Below are 21,707 nucleotides of genomic sequence, written 5' to 3'. Positions count from 1 at the left end.
GCTCCCCTGGGGCCACTCCCCAGGACACTCCCTGAGGCCTGGGCTCTTTGCCCAGCTGAAAGGGGTTGCTGAATGTGCCTCCCCCATTCCCTCCCCCCATTTCTGAGCCTGGGTGGGGCTGACACAGGCTTGGGCGGAGGCTTGCAGGGAGCGGATGTCTCCGCTCTACCCAGCCCAGGGGTAGGTAGGGAGAGGCAGCCCCCCTTTCTGGGCCTCCCTGGGAGGGGTGAGTGTAGAGGTGGTTGGGTCTCCTGCAGACACCCCTGCCCCCACCCCACCCTCCCCTGGGACAGTACTCCGTGGAGAGCGGCTCCCCGCCCACTTCCCCACCCCACACTGGCCTACAAGGCCTCCTAAACTCCACTGTAGAAACGCACAGTGGGGGCACTTCCCGGAGGGCCTTTCCACCCACTGCCCCACTCAGAGGACGGGCAGGTAGAAAGGGGTGTCGTACCCACCGAGGCCTCTGTTTGGGGAGGGTCGTCAGTAGGGAAACCAGGAATGCAGGTGGGCCCCACCAGCCTTGTCCACCTGGGCCATGGGTGGGTTAGGATGGGGAGAAGAGAATGGCCATACCCCAGGTAGTGGGGGGGGGGTCACTCAGCCCTATCCCCAGCCCTGTTGTGAATGGGGAAACTGAGGCCAGCCTGAGCCAGACGTGGCCCTGCCTTCTTGCACTAAACTCTCCAGCCTCACCCTGCCCTGCCCTGCCCTGCCCTATGGGCAGAGGGGACGGACACCAGCCACCAGCTGCCCTCCAGGGCTCTCACAGCTGGGGGCCAGGCTGACTCAGACTCAACACCCTGGCAGGAGGGGCCATCTTCCCGGAGGGGGCAGGACGGGCCAGGTAGACTGGTTGGTCCTGAGAGCCGGGCTGGAGGCCACACGGACACTACCCGCAGGGGCCTGAGAAGGTTCCATCGGGGTCTCTGACACTCCCGACCCATAAGGCCCTGCACTGGCCCGGGGCAAGGGGGGGCGGGGGAGCAGGGGGGTCCTGCCCAAGCCTTGAGGATATCAGAGTGGCTCCTCTCCACAGATAATGGGCTTGCAGACTGCTCAACCTTCCCTGGAGTCCTGTGGGGCCTCTGCCCACGGCAGCTTCCTGCTCCTGCTTCTCAGCCTCGGTGAGTGATAGGGGTGGGCTGCCGTGAGGTGTTGGGTGCCAAAGACCATCCGAGGACAGCTGACGGTCCTTAAGAAAGGCTCTTCCCACCCCTCCTCCCTGGCGGTGGGGAGTGCCCCCATTCCTGGCAGGTGCCCTGAGGTCAGGCAGTTGTTCCAAGGTCTGGGCAGGTGGCCCAAGTCCTGAATAGGTGCCCTGAGTCCTGGGTGGGCTGTCAGGGATGTCTCTGCTCCCAGAGGTGTCTGTGTCCCTCTATATTTCGCAGCATTGGAAGCTGAGTCATGGCAGTGAGGGGGGCTCAGGCCAGAGGGACAGCGTCCATGGAATGGGTATCAGATTGCCCTGAGCAGCAAGGTTGTAGGGGGAGGATGTGGGGTAGCCTGTGACATCGTGGGGTGCCAAGGCTGGGGGGGCCAGTGTTGACACCTTCCTACCCAGGGTGGGGGCCTGGCAGGCACACCCAGGAGTCCCTGGCTATCTCCTCAAGCCTTGCGCCCCCTCCCTGCAGGGTGGCTGTTACCTTCCAGGGCCCAGGCTGAAGACTCGAGACTGGTAAGGTCCCTCTGGGGAAAGAGAATACGATGTCTGGCCCCTGGGTGGGGGTCCTCGGACAATGGGCCACGCACGGCTCAGCCACAGCCCTGCTCTGTCCTCAGGGTGCCATGACCCCATGGCTGCAAGGCACCTCCTGGGACCTGTCCTGGCAGCGACCTGAGCTGACTGTCTTCCTCTCGAGGGACCGGCGGGACACGGAGAGTAAGCAGGACACCCTGCCCCGTTGGCTGTAAGGAGACCTAGGGATACGGACAGCATTGTGGGGTCGCACCTGCCCACGCATCTGTGGCCCTTCCTGGCTGCATGGCTTGCTCAGCTGTGCCAACCTCGGAGAGTAGACAATCACCCCATTCTGCTGATGTGTAAACTGAGGCCTGGAGGGGGTCATGCATTCCCCAGGGTCTCAGCAAGGTTTGGGAGGAGGGGGTTGACAAGAGAAGTCCAGCCCCCAACCCCTTGCCTGCTCCTGCAGAGAAGGTCTGCCCGCCGGAGCGGAAGGCCCACGCGGTGGACGAAAACCTTGTCCTCTATGAGGAGTGGGAGCTCGAGGCCTGTGTGGATGGGGCCCTGCTGGCGGCTCAGATGGACCTCGTGAACATGCTACCCTTCACCTACCAGCAGCTGGGTGTTTTTAAGCGCAAACTGGATGAGGTAGCTGGTGAGGGGCTCACGCCTGCCCGCTGTGCCACCCCAGGCCCCCAGAGCACATCTGCGGCCCTCACAGTCACCTCCCTGGGCAGTTCTACCCACAGGGGTACCCTGAATCCCTGATCCAGCACCTGGGGTACTTCTTCCTCGAGCTCACCCCCGCGGACATCCACAAGTGGAACGTGACATCCCTGGAAACTGTGAAAGCTCTCCTTCAAGTCAGCAAAGGGCAGAAAAGGGATGGTCAGGTGACAGCCTCCCCGGAGGAAGCAGATGGGGTGAGGTTGTGCGGGCCCCAGGGGATACCTTTCCCTTGGCCCCAAGACGCCTCAGTGGCCTCCTTCCACAGGTGGCTGCTCTGATTGCCCGCTATGCGGCAGGAGGGGGTCAGCTGGACAAGGCTGCCCTGGACACACTGGCCACCTTCAGCCCCACATACCTGTGTTTCCTCAGTCCTGAGCAGCTGGGCACAGTGCAGCCCAGCGTCCTTTGGTGAGTCCCAGGGGCCCACGGTGAGTCCCGTGCCGGCCATGCCGGGCATGCTGTGCTCTGAGCTCACTGCCCGGCCCCATGTGCCTCTCCAGGGCAGTCAGGCCCCAGCACCTGGAGGCATGCCGCCCACCGCAGATGCACGTCCTCTATCCCAGAGCCCATGCTGCCTTCCAGAACGTGAGCAGGTCTGAATACTTTGCGAAGATCAAGCCCTACCTGGGTGAGCTGGGGGCAGGGGTTGGTGTGATGGCTCAGGCTTCCCACATGGGTGCTGCCCGGTTCTTGCCTCATGATGCTGCTGCTGTTGGGGTGGCCAGTGTCACCGCGCCCCTTGGCCTTACACGTGTGTGTAGGTCGAGACCCCTCGGGTGCTCTCCGGATCCCTCTCCAGCCTCTCCACCCACCCAGGGGAACCCGGGGCCCAGGAATTCCTTAGGGTCAGAGGGTAAGACTGGGGGCTGCCGTGAGGTCTCACGCTTGGGGCTCCTCTCCCCGAGAGCAGGTGGGGCCCCCACGGAGGACCTGCGGGCTCTCAGTCGTCAGAAGGTGAACATGGACATGGCCACATTCAAGACTCTGCAGACGGAGGCCGTGCTGGTAGGGCTGGGGCGGGGCCGAGCGGGGGGGCGGGGCCGAGCGGGGGGCGGCCGGGGAGGGGCTGCCGGAGCGCCGCGCAGGGGTCAGTTCCGAACTCTGGAGGGGCCTAGGCAGGGTGTTCGGGCCTGGGAAGCACCGGGAGGTCTGGACACAGGACCCCGGCAGCCTTCTGGGGGAGGCAGGGCGACCCTGACAGCCCCCTGGGGACTCTGGCAGCCGCTGACCATTGCCGAGGTGCAAAACCTTCTGGGTCCAAACCTGGTGGGCCTGAAGGCGGAGGAGGAGAACAGCCCCGTGCGGGAGTGGATCTTACGGCAGCGGCAGGATGACCTGGACAGTCTGGGCCTGGGGCTCCACGGTGGTATCCCCAATGGCTACCTGGTCATGGACCTCAGCTTCCGAGGTGGGCTGGGGCGGCCCACTGGGTGGGGTCGGGGCAGAGCCACGCGGGACGCCTGAGTCACTGTCTCTGCAGAGGCCCTCTCAGGGGCCGCCCGCCTCCTGGGACCCGGACCAGTGCTCACTGCGATCCCCACTCTGCTCCTGACTTTGACCCCGAAGTGAGCCCGCTGCTCTGGTTGCGGGCCTCCCCTGCCGCGAGGCCCTGCCTGGCCCACCCCAAGGGGACTGGAGTTCAATAAAAGGCCCCTGTCCTTCCCGGCAGAGATGCCCTGTGGAGCTCTGACGACCTGGCGGGGCGGGGGGGGGCGGTGCTGACCCCATGACAGGTAGACGTGGTTCCTGAGTTGGAGTGCCTCCTATCTGCACTTGGAGACAGGGAGCGGGGAAGGGGGGTGGCCCTCAGGGTCCTCCTGCCACTGTCTCCATTCCCAGGGTCTTCCCTCCGAGGGCCAGGCCAACGCTCAGGGTGGCTTCTGGGGACAGGGCCCAGGAGATGGCAGACAGAAGTCCTGCTCCCCGCTAAGAGGGCCTCTGCCCCTCGGCCTCAGAGCAAAGAGATGCAGGCAGGAAGACCACCTTGTCTTTTATTCAACTCAATCAGTAAGGTCCCCTCCCCAGTACCATCTTCATCCTGAGGGAGGCCCAGGGTCTGTGGCAGCATCTCTGTCGACTGTTTGGGGCTGGCCATGGGGTGGGCCCAGGTCCTCATTCCAGTTCCATGTCCTGGGAGCTGGGTGTGAGTGGGGACCAGCCCCGCAGGCCCCTAGGATGTGGGGCATGGCTGGGCCCTCTGGGCCTGGAGCCTGTACCTGGGCAGGTGTCCAGCTCCACCTACCAGCCCCAGCTTCCCTGCGTGTGGTGCTGGGTCAGCGCCGTCTTTGGAGGCCTTGGTGCTGGTGCCCCAGGAGCAGTCCTGGCTGGGCCCTGGTGTGCCCCAGTAGAGCAACCACAAGAGGCTGGAGGGCAGGGCCACCGCGAGCGGCAGGAACCCCAGGTGGGCTGGTGGACTGCCTGCGGGTGGAATGTGGATGAAGCACCTATCAGCCCCAGCTGGGAGCCTCCCAGGCCTGGGCAGCCCCTCACTCTGTGCTCCTGTGGGTGGGAAGGCCGGTGGGGACCACCACGGAGGCTGCTCTTCTGGGCCCTGACAGGGATCCCAGAGCTTCTCCCACCCCGCTTTCTGGTGCTCAGCGGGTGCTGGAGGTGATTTTGTCCTTTATAACTCAGCGGCCGGGGAAGAGTGAAGCCAGCGCCTCCCAGATGGCACTCAAGGAGGCAAAGGGAAAGAGTCGGCCCACAGAGCACGAGGTTGGGTGCAGGATGAGGGGCAGACAGGGCCAGACAGAGACAGCGAAGACCCGCTAGAAGGGGGGACGAGTCTGGGGCATACCGGAGGTGGGGGCGCTGTTCCCGAGCTGGTGCGCGGTGGGGGCTACATGGGGCGCCCAGGGTGTGGTGTTGGGAATCTCAGTGGTGGAGCGGGCTGGGCCGGTGGGGCCGGCAGGGTCCGTGTCCAGGCCCAGCTCTCCGAGGGCCGACGTGTTCAGGCTGCGGAGCCAGGAGCTGACGGTCGGGTGGCTGCGTGCCTTCTGCAGGTCCCCAACGTTCTGGCCCAGCAGGGTCGTCACATTGCCGACACTCAGGCTCTGCGAGGGAGGGACGCGGCCGTGGGGGCAGGTCCAGAGGGTCCTGCAGCGGCCAGCTTTGGGGCCAAAGGCAGACCCAGCCCGGCAATACTTAAGCGAGGAGTGAGCACAGGGGTGAGGCCTGGCAGAAGTGACCTGGGGTTCACGCTCTCTGCATGCCTCTGACTTTGGGGTGCATGGGGCCTGCAGACTGTGACAGAGGCCTCCCCTGGTTTGGCAGCCCTGCCCCATGCCCCAGACAGGCTGCCCCGGGGGCCCACCTGCAGCACTCGGGGGTTCAGGTTGGTGAAGGTGTCGATATCCATGGAGACGTTAGCCTGGACCAGGTGTCGCAGCTCCTCCACGGGGGCACCTCCTGGGAGCGGGCAGCGGTGAGAGGACGGGTGGGGGCTTCTGGGGCCGGGGGCCCGCGCACAGGGCAGGGTCTCACCGAGGTAGGGACGCATGAAACGGTAGTAGCTGGCTGTGTTCCCGGTGCTGCCGAAGGCCTCGCGGGCCTTGGTGTAGAGTGCGTCCTTCCGGCTCTGAGGGCAGGAGGAGATGTCCAGGGCCCCGGCCCGCCTGGGGGAGGGCGAGGCTGGTGGGCGGGCTGGGAGCTCCTGCTGCTCCCGGCCTCTCCCCGCCGCAGCGTTCCTCTTGCCCTCTGTACCGCGCCAAATAGTGTCTCCCCAGAACTCATGCCTGCCCGAAACCCCGGAACAAGACCTCATTTGGAAGTACAGCCTCTCCTGTTGGCGTGGCCCTGAGTCTAAGGACTGCTGAGCCGAAGGGACTCTGCCCACGGGCGCCGTGCAAGCAGAGGCTGGGGCATGCGTCCACCAGCAGGGAGGCCAACGGGTTCCGGCAGCACCCCAAGCAGGATGCAGCCCCCCTGCAGGCTTCGGAGGGAGCCGGCCCTAGGACCCCTTGATTTTAGACTTCTGGTCTCCAGACCGCGGGAGAAGTTTCTCCTGTTCTAAACCACTCGGTGTGTGGCACCTGGTTGTGCCGCCGCAGGAGCCCGCCACAGCTCAGACCCAGGCCCCTCCCTCCTTGGCTGAGCGGCAGGCGGCTGCGTCCCCGGGCCGGCTCACCGGAACTCTGCGGGCCTGATGGCCTGGATCTGCCTGGCGCTCATCCAGCAAAGGCGGGAGCCCCCGATGGCCATGAGCAGGCTGCTGGTGATGGTGCCGTCGTGGTCCAGGTACTTCTGTAGGACAGCCTGGACGCGGGGCCCGGGTCAGCCCGGCCGGGGGTGGCGCACCCCCGGCCGCCCAACCCCCGCCCGTGCTGCCCTCACCTCGGTCTGGTTCTCCAGGGCCACGTCCGAGGCCAGCAGGGCCACGACCGTGTCCCCGGACGTGATGTTCCACTGGCCGATCTCCGAGCGGGAGTACAGGTAGACCAGAGAGGTGATGAGCGGCAGCTGCTCCTCGGGGATGCCACGCGGGTAGACCTGGGTGGGTAGGAGGGTCAGGCCCGTGGCTGGGCGCCTGCCCACCACCCCCCACGGCTGGTCCACCGCGCACCTGAGCCAGCTTGGCCTTGACGACGCGCTGGCACTCGGCTGGCAGCGGGTGCTGCAGGAGGGGGTCCAGGTTGGCTTTGAGTACGCGGCTGCCCAGGCAGGACTCGAGCTGCACGCAGTCATAGCGCACTAGGAAGAGGTCGTCGTGGAGCGTGGCCGCCGTGATGTCCCCACGGATGCAGGGTCTCCCTGCGTCTGGCAGGGGGGTTGGAGGTTTTGAGCTGACCTTTGCTGACTTTGGGCCCCACCTCACTCTTAACCTCAACCCACCCTTGACTCCCTCCTGAGCTTGACCTGAGAACGTCACTCAGACCAGATGGAGTCAACTCTGACCTTGACCCGCAGGTCAGGTCCCCTGGATTCTGACCCCCCACCCCCATCCCAGGCTGGATGCGGACCCCTGGGCCGTACCCACGAGGTCCAGCAGCAGGTGGGACAGTGTTTTGGGTGCTCTCCCCCTAGGGTTAGGAGCCCAGGGCAGGGGAGGGACAGCATTCCCAGGCCACAGTGGCCATACTGACCTGTGCCCCGCTTGGGCCGAGAAGGCACTGATGCGGCCTTGGCCTTGAGAAAGCCAGTGACGAAGCGCCTGGCATCGCGCTGGCTGAGCCGTCCAGCTCGGTATGTGGCCACCATGCTGCTGAAGAAGGCCAGGCCCACAGCCTGGCCAGGCAGGCATAGAGACTCCATACCTGGGGGAGGGGCTGCCAGGGGCCACCTGGTTCCTCCTCCCGTCCCACAGACAGAAACCCTGGGGACGCTGGTCAGGCGTTGGAGAGGCCGTGTGGCCTACCCCCAGGCCTGGACAGGCTGGTGGAAGGTCGGCTGGATGCCCCCGTCCTTGTCCACAGCCAGCCTGACAGCCCCCCACTGCAGAGTGTCCTACCTCCTGCACCTGCATCCACAGGCTGGAGCTGATGTAGGTGGCCAGGGCTCCCAGGGCCCGCAGCCCCTCTAGGTTCCAGGAGCCGGGAGGCCTGGCGTGTGGTGAGGGAGCACCGTGTTAGGGTCAGGAGCAGAGCCCCAGCCCCCAGAGGCTGCCTGCCCCTCCCTGAGCACCCAGTTTCCAGGGCCTGCCCTGATGGGGACACCTCCCGCTCAGCAGAGACCCTCCCACCTCAGGTGTGGGGGCAGGGGAACCGGGGGGTCTAGAGGGTGGCGGTAGCACCCCGAGCCTGTGCACCATAGGCTGCAGCGTCAGAGCAGCTGTGAGCTGGGGGGAGACATCAAAGGTCAGCAAGACAGCAGACATTATGGGTCTCCTGGGTCCAAAGTCCAGGCGGCCTCCCACCTCCTCTCAAGGAGGGGAGGCTTGGGGGGAGGGCTCCGAGCCCTGCCTACCCCAGCACGGTCTTGCTGCTGGCCAGCAGCGTGTTGAGGGCGGCTTGCTGCGTGGCGGTCAGCCGGCGGCAGCGCTGCAAGTTCTCCAGCACACGGGGGTCTGCGGTCTCGATGCGGGACGCATCCATGTCACACACCAGGACCCCAAGGAGCAGCAGGTCAGAGGCACTCAGCTGCAGGCGGGGCGCTCCCTGCCGCACAGCGGGTCAGCATGAGCCCAGCCGCACTGCCTGTCCACCCACCCTGTCCTGGCCCTCCCGTCTTGCCTACCAGGCAGGCCAAGGCCACGTGCTGCAGGGCGACCCTCTGGTCTGGCAGGTTGGCTAGCAGCTCCGTGTCCCCCTGGGCAGCGCGGCGGGTGAAGGCCCGGCAGTTGGCTTCCCTTACCTGCGTCAGGCTGTGGGCAGGTTGGGAGGCTGTTGGGAGGGTGGGGGCCGCCCAAGGGTCCTCCTCTGGGGTGGCCCAGATGTCCCTGGGGAGCTGGGGTCCCTGGGACTCCGTAGGAGGCGTGCTCAGCCTACTGTGCCCGGACGCTGGGGGTGGGGGTGGGGCACTCACTTGTAGAACAGCAGCAGGTCGGGGGGGTGGAACTCAAAGTCGTCCTGGAGGCCGTGCAGAGCGGCCAGGTTGGCCAGGCAGCTGAGCTGGGCAGGGCAGGGGCGTGTCGCGGGCTTGCCCAGCCTGGGGCTCCCAGCCCGTCTTTCTGCCGCCTTACCCTCGCCCTCAGCATGGGGCCCTCCGCACCTGCCCGGTCACCTGGATGCTCTGTGGTCTCCCTGTCTCAGGATGCGTCAGCGCCAGCCTGCGAGCCCCGCCCCCCCCAGGCCTTCAGGCCTTCTGCCCCCACCCCTGGGCCCCACGGCACTACAGTGGCTCCGTCGTTCACCCCAACGCCACTTCCTGCCTAGACTTTTTGTCTTGCCTGACTTACTCTGGGGTGCTTTCAGATTTATTGCTAATTTCATACTAATTTTATAATGAGACAGAATAGTAGCTCTTCTCTCTGTGTCTTTAAACTCAGGGGTAGGCAATGCTTGGGTCAACTGTGGGTCGAGGTGGGCTCAGATGGCAGGGGAGAGGCCAGCAGGCTGGGAGAGCCACAAGGGGCCCAGAGGACCCGTCCCAACGTGGGCACCATGTGCCAATGGAGGCAGGGAGTGGCCAGGGCAGGCCTGCTGGACAAGCCCTCACCCGAGCCAGGAATGGAAGTCGGGGTCTGCAGGTTAGTGGCTGAGAAGTCCTGGAAATGGTCCCAAATGGGCAGCACCAGAGAGTCACCCAAGGGAGGGAAAATTCAACCTCAGACAGCCAGACCTCCTGCCATGTCGGGGTCTACCCAGCAGACGCGTCTCACGTGTTTGCGAGGCTGGCCATCCCAGCCCCCTAGGTCCCCTCCTGACCCGTGCCCTTTGCTGGGGAAGCCCTTCCTCCCCGCCTGTCTCCGGGACGTCTGCCCCCTGCTCTCAGCACCCTGGCCTGCTCCCGGCAGCCACAGCCGTTTACCTGCCAGGCTCTGAGGAGGACCTGCTGGGTGGCCATCCCCCGGATGAGAGCGGAGAGCTGGTCTCGGGGCAGCTGGCTGGCTGGCTGGCACCAGAAGCCGTGCAGGAGGGAGGTGTTGGCACTGGGCAGAAAGGAGACGGGCGGTGAGCGGCGGCATCTAGGTCAGCACCCCCGGCACCGAGGGAGTGGGCTACAGGAGGCGCGGCCTTGGCACACGCGAGACCACGGCTTTGCTCAGCACTCGCTCCCATGGGCGCACAGTGGGCGCCAGGCTCCAAGCTGTGAGCAGGGCTGGGAGGTGGCCCTGGCCTGCACTCTGGGTCTGTGCCTCCTCCCAAGGCCTGGTCCCAGCGCGCTCTGAGCTCGGGCAGGCTCCACCGTGCCAGCGACGGCTGAGGATGTGGAGGACGTGTGCCCCAGGCACCAGCCACATCACCACAGCCGGCTTGGTGCCGGCTGAGCGCTCCTCATGGCATACATCTGGCTAATAAAGTCTGTGTGTGCGGAGGGCATCTCATGGGACTTCCAACCGGGCCTCTAACCCTGCCTAATCAGTACACTGATCCATCAACTGATGGAAGGCTCGTCAGTGATCTCTAACCCTCCAGGGAAGGGAAGGATGGCTGAGCCCACGTGTGAGACCTTGGAACAGTGCTTGGGAACAATGGCGTCTCCAGGAACTGAGAGAACAGCCAAGTCTTGGGGGCAGAGGAAGAAACCCAAGAGGACTCAGGATGAGAAGTAATCACCCACCAGGCAAGGAGAGCAGTACAAGCTGTGAGGGGTCCGGGGGCCCCGGCCAGCTGCGACGGCCTGGGGGACCCACTCCTGGCCACGTGGGTTGTGAGTCTGATGCAGGACCCTGGATGCTCGGGGCAAGATTGGTGAGCGATGGGCGCAGGCCTCAGCTATGCCTGGGCCATCGGGGGCAGAACCTGGGCACCCCCCCACCCCTGCCTGCCAGAGGGTCAGCGGCAGGCACGTGACCGGGCACTCACCTGGCCCACAGGTCAGCCCTGCTGGCATCCAGCCCTCCCTGGGAGAAGCCCTGGGCCTGCGGACAAGAGCAGTGGGCAGTGAGCCACACGAGGAGGGCGAGGCCTGGGTTCACCTGGGCACCTGGAACAGAATGGGCAGTGAGCGGCTGCCGGGCCCCAGCACAGCCGGGCGATGCCTGCTGGGGGCATCCCTCAAGGGTAGGCCTAGGGTCACAGACGGTCCTGCCACCTCAGGGGAGCCTGGCTGTGGGAACCACCCCCTGGAGGGTCCCAGGTGCCCCTTTGTGAGGGCTGTCTCACCTGCTCTGGGGCCCATGGCTGTCTGGTGTGCACCGCTCCTCCTGGTAGAGAGGTGTGGGGTCATGGGCGGTGGGTCCTGGACAAGCTAGAGGGGAGACAGGAGGTGATGAGGCCCATCCCATCACCTTCTCCTGCCCTCTTCGGTACAGGGCACAGAGGGGGAAGTGCCCTCCGGGGTCATATAGGGTGGCTACCCTGCGCTGTGCCTCTGTGCCTTTGAGGAGGGGCACAAACCCCGCAAACAATGCCTCTTTGGAACCAAAGGGAGTGGCAAGAGGAGGGGCCGGGCCAAACCCCAGTTCCTTTCTTATCACAGGTCAGGGCTCCTGGGGCTCGGTGTCTCCAATAAACAGATCTCTCGACAGGGACAGGGGAGGGGCGGTGGTCCCAGTAAGTCCCTGCAGGCAGTCGTGGGTAGAGGCCTGGGGGCTCTCCAACCTGTCCCCATACCTGGGCAGCCTAGAAAGCCTTCTTCCCCTCTCAGGGCCTCAGATGCCCAGCCAGACCCTGCCTCCGGCCACGGCCCACACACAACAGCCCTGCAGGCTGCCCTGCCGAGTGTCCAGATGGAGGCTCAGCTGTGAGGTGAAGGTGTCGGCGTGCACGTGGGCCTCTAGACTCTGCGTGGCCCAGGGTGGTTGCTGTCCTAGGCAGGGGACAGCGTGGAAGCTCGGAAGAGCTCGGCTACTCAGCCAGGGCCACACTGAGACCTCCCTGTGCCCCACCCCCACTTCTCACCTGAGCACGGGGACCATGTGCTGTGGAGGGAGGCTGCTCCTGTGCCCTGCGGTGGCCGTCTGATGCGGGGGGTGGGGGGTGGTGTAGGCCAGGTGCCAGGTGCCGCAGACGCCAGTGACCCAGCCCACTGAGTGTGTCAGCCCCTGCAGCTGAGCGCTGGGGCACCGCGGTGGTGCGGGGTCGGGGCTCCTGCGTTCCCGCTCACCTCCATGGCTCACCCAACACCCTGCCTGCCTGGCCACCCACTCCTGCAGTGATGCCTGCCGGGCAGATGTGTCGGGGAGGGACCAGGGCTGTGTCAGGTGAGGCTGCCATGCCCACCCCTGGGGGCCTCGGCACAGCAGACACCTGCTCTCCAGCCCTGGGGGAGCGCGAGGCTGAGCTCACGGTTGGCGGCCGCCCAGCATACACTCCTTCCCCCTGGAGGATGTGTCTGTGCCCTGAGGATCGGATGTGCCTTCATACGTGTGCGTGTCTGCATCTATGATGCATGCGGGTGTTTTTGTGCACACACGTGTGTCTGGGAGCACCCACAACTACATGCAGGTTTGATGCATGTGTTCCCTGCGGGGAATCCAACATGGTAACTGGGTTCAGTGAGGCGCGTGGCGATTTCTGCCCTGTGAGCACACGTTTGTACACATGTGTGCTGGGGGGTAAGAGGGGTGCAGGCACCAGGTCGGTAACCTCAGTGGCAAAGAGCTGTGCCACACGTGCCCCCAGGATGGATCAGCTCCAGGAGCTGGGGCCTCTGGGGCCGAGTGGGAGGTGCCCCAGCTAGGGTGGGCGGGGCCAGGTGCCTCAGCCGAATCCTCGCTCTCCTCATCGCCTGGGAGGGGCGCAACTCCCATTTGGCAGGGCCAGGAGGGTACCGGGCCTTGAACCCTGGGACGCTGGTTTAGCCAGCAGCACCACAAGTAGGGCTGCACATGCCCAAAGGGCCTGCTTCAGGGCCAAGCAGACACGCTGACCAGGCGGACACACTGACCCCAGAGGGCCAACGGATGGGGGGACCAGCTGAGGACCGCTGCCTAGCCCTGGACCCACCCATCACCATATAGAGCTGTATGTGCTCCTGGCCTCCTGGCAGCACTGGGGGCGGTGCCCCACCGGCACACGAGCCCCTAGGAGCTAGCCTGTCACAGGCCTGCCCCACCTGCAGCGTCTGTCTGGCTTCTCTTGCCTGCCTGAGGAAACGCTCCTTTCCATCCTTGTCCAGGAGACCCTGCTCGATTCCCACGGCTTCTAAACCTTGCCCACCCACAGCTAGGGTGTGTGTTGGGGGGCAGACAGGCAGTGTGCACTCCAGTGTCTGAGCTCCACGGCCTCAGCTGAGGCCCACCTGTAGGAAGCAAGGTCTGGATCTGGCCTGTGGGTGGTCTCTGGGTCCTGGGGGACTCGAGGCGTCAAGCTGACCTTTCAAGGGGAGAGCAGGGCTGGGGGTGGGGCAACATACATTCCCGAGGGTGGCACCTAGCCCTGTGCACCTTCCTGTCCTATCTCCCTACGTTGGGGGCTACCAGTCTGTCTGTCCAGCCCTCCAACTTCTCTGCTGTTTGCTCTGTAGGCCCAGCCCACGAGCCCCATCAGGCCAAAGAGTCCAGACCAGTGTCCTCCAGCTGGCCACGCCTGCCCTCTGCTCTCCCCCAGGGCCCACCCCAGCCAGGAGTGCCCACCCTGCAGGGTAGCTGGTGTTCTGATGCTGGAGGGCCCTAAGGAGGACGTGGGGACAATGGCTCTAGGGAGGGACCCTGGTGAGAACAGATGGGCGCTCCAATGCTTTTGGCTAGGAGAGCTGGGGATCTCTAGGAACAGGGCTGACCCAATTTCAGTGCTCCACCCAGAGCCCAACCTTCACACTAGGCTGCAGGGTGCTCACTGCATGGCAGGGGAAGGACAGGTCAGCAGCCAGGACCACGAGGTCCAGCCTGGCTCCTGCTGAGGGGCCTAAAGCAGAGATCTGCCCAGTGCAGGGAAGACAGCAGGGGTCTGGGGCCCCCAAAAGCTCCCCATCAGACGGATTCATAGTCACTCATGAGGTCAGTCACTGAGTATTTATTCTGAGGCCCTGGAGCTCAGCTGCAACTAGGCCGACGTGGGCATGTCATTCGGGATGGAAGAGATGAGGGCTGGCCACTCTTGCTCCCCAGCTGCAGTCTGAGGACCTGTGGCAGCCTAGGCCCTGTGAGAGGATCGAGGGGCGTGGCTCAGACCCTCCCCCATGTGCCGTGTGGGTGGGGAGGAGGAGGCCCACAAGCAGAGTCTGGTAAAAGCAAAGGCACGAGGCAGCATTGGCTGGGCAGGACGGGTCAGGGTCCGCAGGTGGCGAAGACCCAGCCAGGATACACCGACCAACACAGAAGGTCCGAGAAGAGCAATGAGGAGCGGGTGCTCTGAGGCCCGGGGGCCCAGCAAAAGCCTAACCTGAGGCCGGCCCAACTGTTGGCTCTGTCTCTTACAGAGTGACCCCAGGCAAATCTATAAAACAAGGCCCTAGGAAGGAAGCTCTGGAGCCAGGAAGGCAGGCCTTGGTTTCCCCTCCCCAGGGAGGGGGGCTCGGAGGGAGGTCCCATCCTCCAAACTGCCGGCAGCCTGGCTCCCTCCTGCCAGCCCCTCTCTAGGCCTAACCAGGGCCTCAGGCCCCATCCATAGTGTGGCCATACACAGGGACACCCCTGACTCACGATGGGCCAGGGGCTTTCCCCTGCAGCCCCCATCCCCTACTGGGCCCAGCCGGCCACTCCCACCCAGCTGCTCTCAGTTGTCAGGCTCCAAGGTCCACTCTGACAGCCACTGCAGGCATGAGGACCGCTGTGCCTCTGTCTCACGGGGCTTGCTGGGGGGCATGGGAGTGCTGCGAGGCCCAGGGCTCCCTTCTGTGGGATCAGGGTCGGGGGCGGCCTTCAGGACCTGGACTAGCTGGTCCAGTGACTGCACCAGGGTGTGGGGGCTCCAGCAGGCATCGAGCGCTGGCACGAAGGGATCTGGTGTGCAGGCCTCCACACGCTCAGTGTGAGTGGGGATGCGCAGATAAAAGGCATGCAGCATCATGCGGAACGGCTGGTCTTCTTGGTCCGGTGCCTGCCCGTACGTCAGGTCCCCCACGACAGGATGGCTGAGGGCACTGCAATGCACACGCAGCTGGTGTGTCCGACCTGTGAGCCAAGGGGACTGGTAGGGTGGGGGTGCCATTCCATGCCCACCCGGCACTCAGTCACATCATCCCTAACCCTATTCCCCGTTGCCATCTTCAATCCCACAAAACTCCTAGAAATGGCACACCCTGTTTTCCGTTACAGACAAGAATGTCAGAACTTAGAAAAGGAGTCAACCCTGAGGTCACTGCCAGTAGGGGCAAACCCAGGTGTGTTGGAGAACCCCGCTGACCTTCCAGGATAGCAAGGCCCAGGACAGGCGGGTGAAAAGAGCGGAGTGGCCCCAGGCTGGCCGCTCTGCCCCTTGCCACCCTTCCTCTCGTGGGCATCAAAGACGCCACAGTACCCTGTGTGAAGAGATGCTGGCGCACATGGGGGGCACCGTCAGCAGACAGTGAGCGGGCCTGGAAAGCTTCCTGCCCTGCCCCGGGACACACCTGTGAGGGGCTGCAGCAATACTTTGGAGACAGGGTCGCCGGCATACAGCCCATGCTCCAGGACCACCAGCTCTGTAAGGCTTGGTTTCGGGTTCTCGCAGCCTGTGCAGAGCAAGACAAGGTGTGAGGGTTGGCTGGACACGCACAGAGCCCGACCCACCTCAGCCCAGCTCCCTCAGGGCCCCCACTGGGTGATGAGTCCTGCCCTCCGTACCCAGAGTGCCCTCGATGCACATGGTGTGAGCCCGACCCTCGGTGCTGTTCCTGCCAATGGCATAGTTGATGGTCATCCGGTTCTCCTGCACGTGTCCCCGCACCTGCCGGGCAGACTCACAAGCTGCTCTCAGGGCCACCCGCCACTGCCGGGGAGCCCGCCTGACACTCACGGTCTGCCAAAGCAGCTGAGGGTCGGAATCCCCTGCCCGGGGGACCGGTCAGGCCTTACCAGAGCCAGATAAGCCTTGGTGACGCGCCGCTCCTTGAAGCACTTGTAAGCGCTGCCCGCTGCCGCCTTGTTCAAGGCCACACAGAGCGCCCCGCTGGTGGAGAAGTCCAACTGGTGGCAGAACCTGACGTGGGGCAGGGGGTCAGGGCTGGCGAGACCGGGCGGGGGGGTGGTGGCCACTTCCTCCCACAGAAGCCGCTGGGGGCGACCAGGGCCGGCCTCCGCTACCTGAACCCATAGTAGGTGTCAGGATCCGCCAACTCGGGGAAGTGGTGGCGCAGCTGCTTCTGGAGGGTCGGAGTCTCGCGCCACATCTTGCTGTCTATACGCAGGTCCCAGTGCTTGTTCACCACCAGGAAGTCCGGGCTCTGGTACACCACGGACAGGTTCTCTATTCGGCCGGGTTCCATGCTGGAGGCCTGCAACGCAGGGCAAGCGCGCGGGGTGGGGGCTCACGGGGAGTCCAGCACTGGACTCATCAGGGTCCCCAGGGTCGCGGGTGGGAAGCCGCTAACGCGGTGTCAGCCAAGCGCACAGCCCCACTGCGTGTGCACCCGCGAGGTCCCTCTCCACGCCCACCTCTGAGCTCGGACCGTGGGGCTGCCCAACCCGGACGCAGATCGCGGGAGAAGCAGCCTTGCTCTCCGACCCACCCCCGCGGACACCCCCGCCCCGCGGGACGGTACACCAACGCGCCACGGGGGCCTTTTCCTGAGCGGAGAGTGGCAAGGAGAGGAGCTGCGCGCCCCCCACGGCCCGGGAGCGCCAAGTCAGCCGAGTGAGGGGGGCCCCCTACGCCCCCTCCCACCACGCAGACACCCCCTCCCCCCGCGCCCCGCCCACGCCGGACGGGCAGCCGTACGGGCCAATGGTGAGCGTGCAGGGCCGACGCTCTGGCCGGCCCCGCCCCGCCTGCGCGCGCAGCCCCCCTCCGCCCCTCTCTTCCCGTTGGCCAATGGCGAGCGGCGCCGGGCACGCCGGCCAGAGATTGGTGGCGCCGGGACGCTGGGGGCGGGCACGGCGCGCGGCGGCGGCGCGGGAGGTTCGGAGCGGGCGGCTGGTCTGGTGGGAGCGGGCGCCATGGGAGACCCCGAGCTCGAGCTGGGCGCTGCCCAGGACGACTTCCAGAGCCAGTTCGCGGACGAGCTGGAGGTGCTGGCCGAGCTGGAAGGTGGGCGCGGGCCCTGCTGCAGCCCCGTCCCCTGTAGTCCGGGAGGGCTGCCTGGAGGAGGGGAGGCGAGCGGGGGCCGCGAGGCTGGAACGAGAAGGGCCCTCCGGGCGCGGTCGTTGGCAGGCCTCTTGCCAGTATGTGGGGACGCGCCGACCTGGCGCAGCAGCTGTCAACTTTTTGTCCTGGCAGGGACGGCGGCCCTGTCACCCTCCAGGGACCCCTGGCCCACGGCGGGCCTGTCCCGGCTGACGTCCGAGGAGGCCGTTGCTGGAGGGGACGCTGCCACTCACTGCTCTCCAGGTGGACCTCCAGGGAACCACAAAGGCAGTGCGAGGAAGAGGCAGCTGGCCGACCACGTCTGGAGGGACAGGGCCTTGCCCCCCAGTATGTCCGCAGGGGCCCAGGGCACAGGGGCGGAGTGTGAGGCTGGGGAAGAGCCTCTGTTCCTTCCGTCTGCCTCCCCAGCCCCCAGGGTCAAGCGGCTTCGGCTGGAAGTCGTCAAGAAGCTGGACTTCAGGCCCGAGGAGGTGGAAGAGCCGCCCCTTCCCGACTCCCCTGCCGGGGACATCACCCCCCCACCGAGTCCTGAGGTCCCCGCTGAGCTGTGGGGCAAGGGGTGTGTGGCTTGGGGCACAGGTGTCCCAGGGATTGTGGAAGGGCCCTGGATTTCCGGAGGCCTGGGGCTGAGGGTAGGTGGGAGGGATGTATAGTTGAGTGGATCTGGGTTCCTGTGATGGTAGCAGGAGGCGAGAGACCCCAAGACAGTCACTGTCCCTTCCCAGGCCCTTGGATGCTGCTGCTGATGTAGGTCTCCTGCAGGCCTCGCTGGCAGCCCGAAATCCTGTCCTGAGGCGGCCCCCTGTCCTGGAGGACTATGTCAGTGTGACCTCTACGGGTGGCAGCCGGGCTTTTCTGGTCCTTCGAGCTGACCCAGTGGGCACAGGGGTGCAGGTGGGTGCTGTGTGGCCGCAAGGGGAGGTGGGGGGTTCAGTGCTGTCCAGGAGAGTCCTAGACCTCATATCCCCACTGGGACCTTGGGGACCCCTCAGGAAGTTCACCGGGCTTGACTTCCTCTGTTTTTCTCCCTCATATCTCTTTTTTGTTTCTTTTTTTTTTCTTCCTTAGAGTTGTTCCCATCCCAGTGTCTTTTTTCCTTGGAAATCTTGGTTAGAGAGGGGGCTTGTCCTGTTGTTGATCTGTTCAATCTGAAAAATGCCCCCTGGGTCTCTGAGCACTGTTGGGAAGGGGTCTGTTGCTGGTTACGTTCTGGAAGGTGATGAATGCTGCCCTCACTTCCCTACAGACCCCTTTCCCTGATATCTGGCGGCGAGGCCATGGCCAGCTGGATCTGTTGGGTGTGTCCTTCGTGTCCCTGAAGGAGCAGGTCGACAGTGAGGTGGGGCTTTTTGGGAAGAGAAGGGTGGCTCTGGGGGTCTGCATGTTGGCGCCATCTGGATCCCAACCTCTGGTGTTTGCATAGCGGAGGCAGCAGCTGCTCGAGGAGGCCCATCGGCTCTCAGACACACTTCGCAGGTGACACGGTGGGCCTTTGCACCCCTGACCTTCAGCCTGTAGTCGGGGGGGTGTGCAGTCCCTCCAAACACACGGTATTCTCCAGCCTCAGGTCGGAGGAGGTCCAGCCTTTGGCGGCTCCTGAGGAAGAGCTGGCCAGCAGCCAAGATGACTCCCAGCACTGCCTCTGGGTGGACGAGTTCGCACCTCGGTCCTACACGGAGCTGCTTAGTGACGACGTGAGACTTTGTTCTTGTTCAAGCGTTATGGGTTCTTTTGTTGCCAAAAAAGAAAAATGCAGAATTCAGCTAGCTGTTATGTTGCCAGCTCATGGAGCGTTAGAATGAAAGAGATGGTTTTGTTTTTTATTTTTTATTTTTTTTAAGATTTTATTTATGTATTTATTTGAGGGAGCGAGAGAGCGTGAGCATGGGTGGGGCAGAGGGAGAAGCAGACTCCCCAGTGAGCCGGCAGCCCGATGCGGCCCGGTCCCAGGACTCTGCGGTCTACGTGAGCCGAGGGAGACGTTTAACAGCCTGAGCCCCCTAGGCGCCCCGGAAGAGATAGTTTTGATTTGCCGATTTGAATTGTAGGTGGGGACACTGAGGCCAGCATGGGGCTGGCATGCTCTAAGTCACCTGTGACCTGGGCTGGGGTTCCAGCCCCCCCCCGCCCAGACAACTGGAGTTTCTGTTTCTTTTCCATTCTTATTGAAGCTGATGCTAGGATGGTGGGGATGGTGGAGGTTCCTGCAGGGGTCAGTGTTGCAGGGATGGACTGCCTGGTGTGAACCTCACTCTGTCACTCACTGGCAGGATGACCAGGCACTGGTCACTGGTCACTTAGCTCCAGCCTTCTTGTATGTTGTCTGGGGCTCACGACAGCAGGTTGATAGGAAGGGCGGCCATAGGGAGTCCTCGGTGCTGGTGGTTCCTCCAGGCCGCGCTTCCCTTCCTGCAGTTTACTAACCGCTGCCTCCTCAAGTGGCTGAAGCTGTGGGACCTGGTGGTGTTCGGCCGAGAGAGGCCCGCTAGGAAGCCAAGGCCCAGTGCGGAGCTGACCCGGGGCGGCAAGGAGGCCCCAGGCTCCAGCAAATGGAAAAGCCACGAGCAGGTGCTGGAGGACATGCTAGAGGCTGAGCTGGACGCGAGCCGGCGGCCCCGGCAGAAGGTGAGCCCCAGCTGGCTGTGCCACGGCCATGTCTGAGCCCAGGAGATGTGGGGCCAGGCAGCCTCTTGGGGCCCCGAGGCACGTTCAGCGCCCCCGCAGCTGGGGCATTACAGTGTCAGCGTGTTGCTGGGGATTGTCAGTGCTGTGCATTGGACTCTGAGTCTGTTCTGATGACTCGGGTAAGGTGTGTGCTCTCTGGAGGGTTCTGGTCCTTCCCAGGATGCTCACGGTGACGGTGGTTTCTGGGGGTCCGTGGTGCCAGGAATAGCTGTGCGTGTCAGATCTTGTCGCTTGTCTCACGTAGGACTTTGTCTTGTTCTGACACGTCAGGCGCAAAGCACAAGCATGTGGGGTCCGCTCTTGTTCGGTCACCACGGTGGGGTCCCTCATCCCTGCATCCCTCAGTAGCAGGTCTCATGAGACAGGGTTTTCGGCCTTGAGGTAGGGCGGGGTGGGGGTCCCCAGAGCAGTAACAGGTGGTAGCAGGTGTGTATCTGCGTTGTCTTGGCTGCAGGTGGCGCTGCTGTGTGGGCCCCCGGGGCTTGGCAAGACCACCCTGGCTCATGTGATTGCGCGTCATGCTGGGTACTGCGTGGTGGAGATGAACGCAAGGTGAGTGGCAGGGAGGCCAGCCTCTGTCCTGACTCAGCCCTGAGACCCCAGTGGGTTGGAGGCGGGGACGGTGGGGTGGAGTTCTTGCTTTCTCAGGCCATGCTGGGGTGGTAGCCTGGAGGTGTAGGCATGGTGGCTCAGCCCTGGAGACTGCCCTCTCAGGGACCTTGGTTGCTGTCTTGGCCACGGCCACGCTGCCCTGACGGCTCCACCCCTGGCCTCATGGTTCCAGTGATGACCGCAGCCCCGAGGCCTTCCGCACGTGCATTGAGGCGGCCACGCAGATGGAGTCGGTGCTGGGTGCTGGCGGGAAGCCCAACTGCCTGGTCATCGATGAGATCGACGGGGCCCCCGTGGTGGGCCTCCTGGGTGCCCTAGTGGGTGGGCAGGTGGGTGGGCAACGGCTAGGGCTCACTGTGTCCTCTTTGCATTCCCTAGGCTGCCATCAACGTTCTTTTGAGCATCCTGGACCGCAAGGGCCCACAGCATGCAGAGTCAGGGGGTCCGATTGTTCCCACAAGTGCGGGACGGCGGCGCCGGGCCGAGGGGGGGCTACTGATGAGGCCAGTCATCTGCATCTGCAATGACCAGTGAGTGGGGGGGAGCAGAGCTTTGCACAGGGAGGGGCGTGGTGGTGGGGCCTCCACAGAGAGCAGAGGGCCCCTGGGAGGGTGTACCCCCAACCCTACCTGGCTGCCTCTGCCTGCTGGGCTGAGGCACACATCCTGATGTCCCCGGCCGGGTGGCATGGTGTGCACGTGCCCGTCCCCCTGCAGGTTTGTGCCCTCCCTGAGGCAGCTGAGACAGCAAGCCTTCCTGCTCCACTTCCCGCCCATACTGTCTTCGAGGCTCACGCAGCGGCTGCAGGAGGTCCGTGAGGGCTGGGGCAGGGGGACACGTGACTGGGGGCTGCGGAGTTGGAAGGCGTGTCCCCTGTCCCGGCCCCTGCATGTCTCCCTCTCTCTTGCCATCCCCTCTCCCATCCAGGGCCCCATCCCCCGGCTGGCCCCAGGATGTGGGGGCGACTGGACCCGTTTGCTCTTTGGCAGTAGATGGTTTGATACAGGGACCGAGGCTGGTCCGCAGGGATCATTTGTGTTCTAGGGAAGAGGGGCCCTCAGAGTGGGTTTCTGGGGGAGCAGCCGCCCACCCTCCCACCTCCCTGCAGATCTCCCTGCGACAGGGCATGCGGGCCGACCCGGGAGCGCTGGCAGCCCTCTGTGAGAAGACGGACAATGACATCCGTGCCTGCATCAACACCCTGCAGGTGGGCAGGTGCGTTGGGGGCTGCTGCGGGGTGTGACGGGGCTCAGCCGCCTCTCACCAGCCCCTGCCCCCCCCCCCCCCCCCCC

At 64.7% G+C, this 21,707-nt stretch overlaps 4 protein-coding genes across 5 annotated transcripts in view; 2 read left to right on the top strand and 2 right to left on the bottom strand.

The window, feature by feature from the left end:
• The first annotated feature begins 413 nt into the window (after positions 1-413).
• MSLN (mesothelin) lies at positions 414-4,074 on the top strand. The gene is made up of 11 exons (XM_034670689.1): positions 414-507; positions 1,040-1,127; positions 1,635-1,678; positions 1,783-1,882; positions 2,154-2,332; positions 2,422-2,577; positions 2,679-2,821; positions 2,914-3,041; positions 3,324-3,418; positions 3,635-3,821; positions 3,894-4,074. Exons 1-11 carry the CDS (start codon positions 502-504, stop codon positions 3,980-3,982), a joined length of 1,215 nt encoding a protein of 404 aa, XP_034526580.1. The 5' UTR covers positions 414-501; the 3' UTR covers positions 3,983-4,074.
• Positions 4,075-4,426: 352 nt separating this feature from the next.
• On the bottom strand, positions 4,427-11,946 carry LOC100463568 (mesothelin-like protein). Its single transcript, XM_034670683.1, has 16 exons — positions 11,854-11,946; positions 11,116-11,200; positions 10,816-10,871; positions 9,818-9,938; positions 8,873-8,953; positions 8,585-8,711; positions 8,315-8,505; positions 7,860-7,950; positions 7,495-7,636; positions 6,975-7,168; positions 6,746-6,901; positions 6,540-6,667; positions 5,897-6,027; positions 5,727-5,821; positions 5,211-5,466; positions 4,427-4,831 (listed from the first exon to the last, which is right to left on the bottom strand). Exons 3-16 carry the CDS (start codon positions 10,841-10,843, stop codon positions 4,584-4,586), a joined length of 1,989 nt encoding a protein of 662 aa, XP_034526574.1. The 5' UTR covers positions 10,844-10,871; positions 11,116-11,200; positions 11,854-11,946; the 3' UTR covers positions 4,427-4,583.
• Positions 11,947-13,888: 1,942 nt separating this feature from the next.
• On the bottom strand, positions 13,889-16,655 carry RPUSD1 (RNA pseudouridine synthase domain containing 1). Its single transcript, XM_002920171.4, has 5 exons — positions 16,119-16,655; positions 15,891-16,014; positions 15,660-15,762; positions 15,446-15,547; positions 13,889-15,008 (listed from the first exon to the last, which is right to left on the bottom strand). The coding sequence occupies exons 1-5, from the start codon at positions 16,298-16,300 to the stop codon at positions 14,611-14,613; spliced, it is 909 nt and encodes a 302-aa protein (XP_002920217.1). The 5' UTR covers positions 16,301-16,655; the 3' UTR covers positions 13,889-14,610.
• A 245-nt stretch (positions 16,656-16,900) lies between these two features.
• CHTF18 (chromosome transmission fidelity factor 18) overlaps positions 16,901-21,707 on the top strand; it is an 8,719-nt gene continuing 3,912 nt past the window's right edge. Inside the window, exons 1-13 of one of the 2 annotated variants that reach the window (XM_034670681.1) lie at positions 16,901-17,061; positions 17,251-17,445; positions 17,527-17,677; positions 17,844-18,012; positions 18,365-18,457; positions 18,542-18,594; positions 18,680-18,812; positions 19,534-19,743; positions 20,258-20,355; positions 20,588-20,711; positions 20,794-20,945; positions 21,132-21,225; positions 21,524-21,622. In XM_034670681.1, coding sequence (XP_034526572.1) covers positions 16,971-17,061; positions 17,251-17,445; positions 17,527-17,677; positions 17,844-18,012; positions 18,365-18,457; positions 18,542-18,594; positions 18,680-18,812; positions 19,534-19,743; positions 20,258-20,355; positions 20,588-20,711; positions 20,794-20,945; positions 21,132-21,225; positions 21,524-21,622 — 1,662 coding nt within the window. In that variant the 5' untranslated portion in view covers positions 16,901-16,970. Of the gene's footprint in view, positions 17,062-17,250; positions 17,678-17,843; positions 18,013-18,364; positions 18,458-18,541; positions 18,595-18,679; positions 18,813-19,533; positions 19,744-20,257; positions 20,356-20,587; positions 20,712-20,793; positions 20,946-21,131; positions 21,226-21,523; positions 21,623-21,707 lie in introns of both variants that reach the window. The other variant, XM_034670680.1, reaches the window with a different exon arrangement.

The sequence above is a fragment of the Ailuropoda melanoleuca genome, chromosome 10 (genome assembly GCF_002007445.2).
Source record: "Ailuropoda melanoleuca isolate Jingjing chromosome 10, ASM200744v2, whole genome shotgun sequence".
NCBI classification, from domain to species: domain Eukaryota; kingdom Metazoa; phylum Chordata; class Mammalia; order Carnivora; family Ursidae; genus Ailuropoda; species Ailuropoda melanoleuca.
The sequence above is the reverse complement of the archived record's forward strand: the minus strand, read 5'-3'. Positions and strand labels throughout refer to the sequence as shown.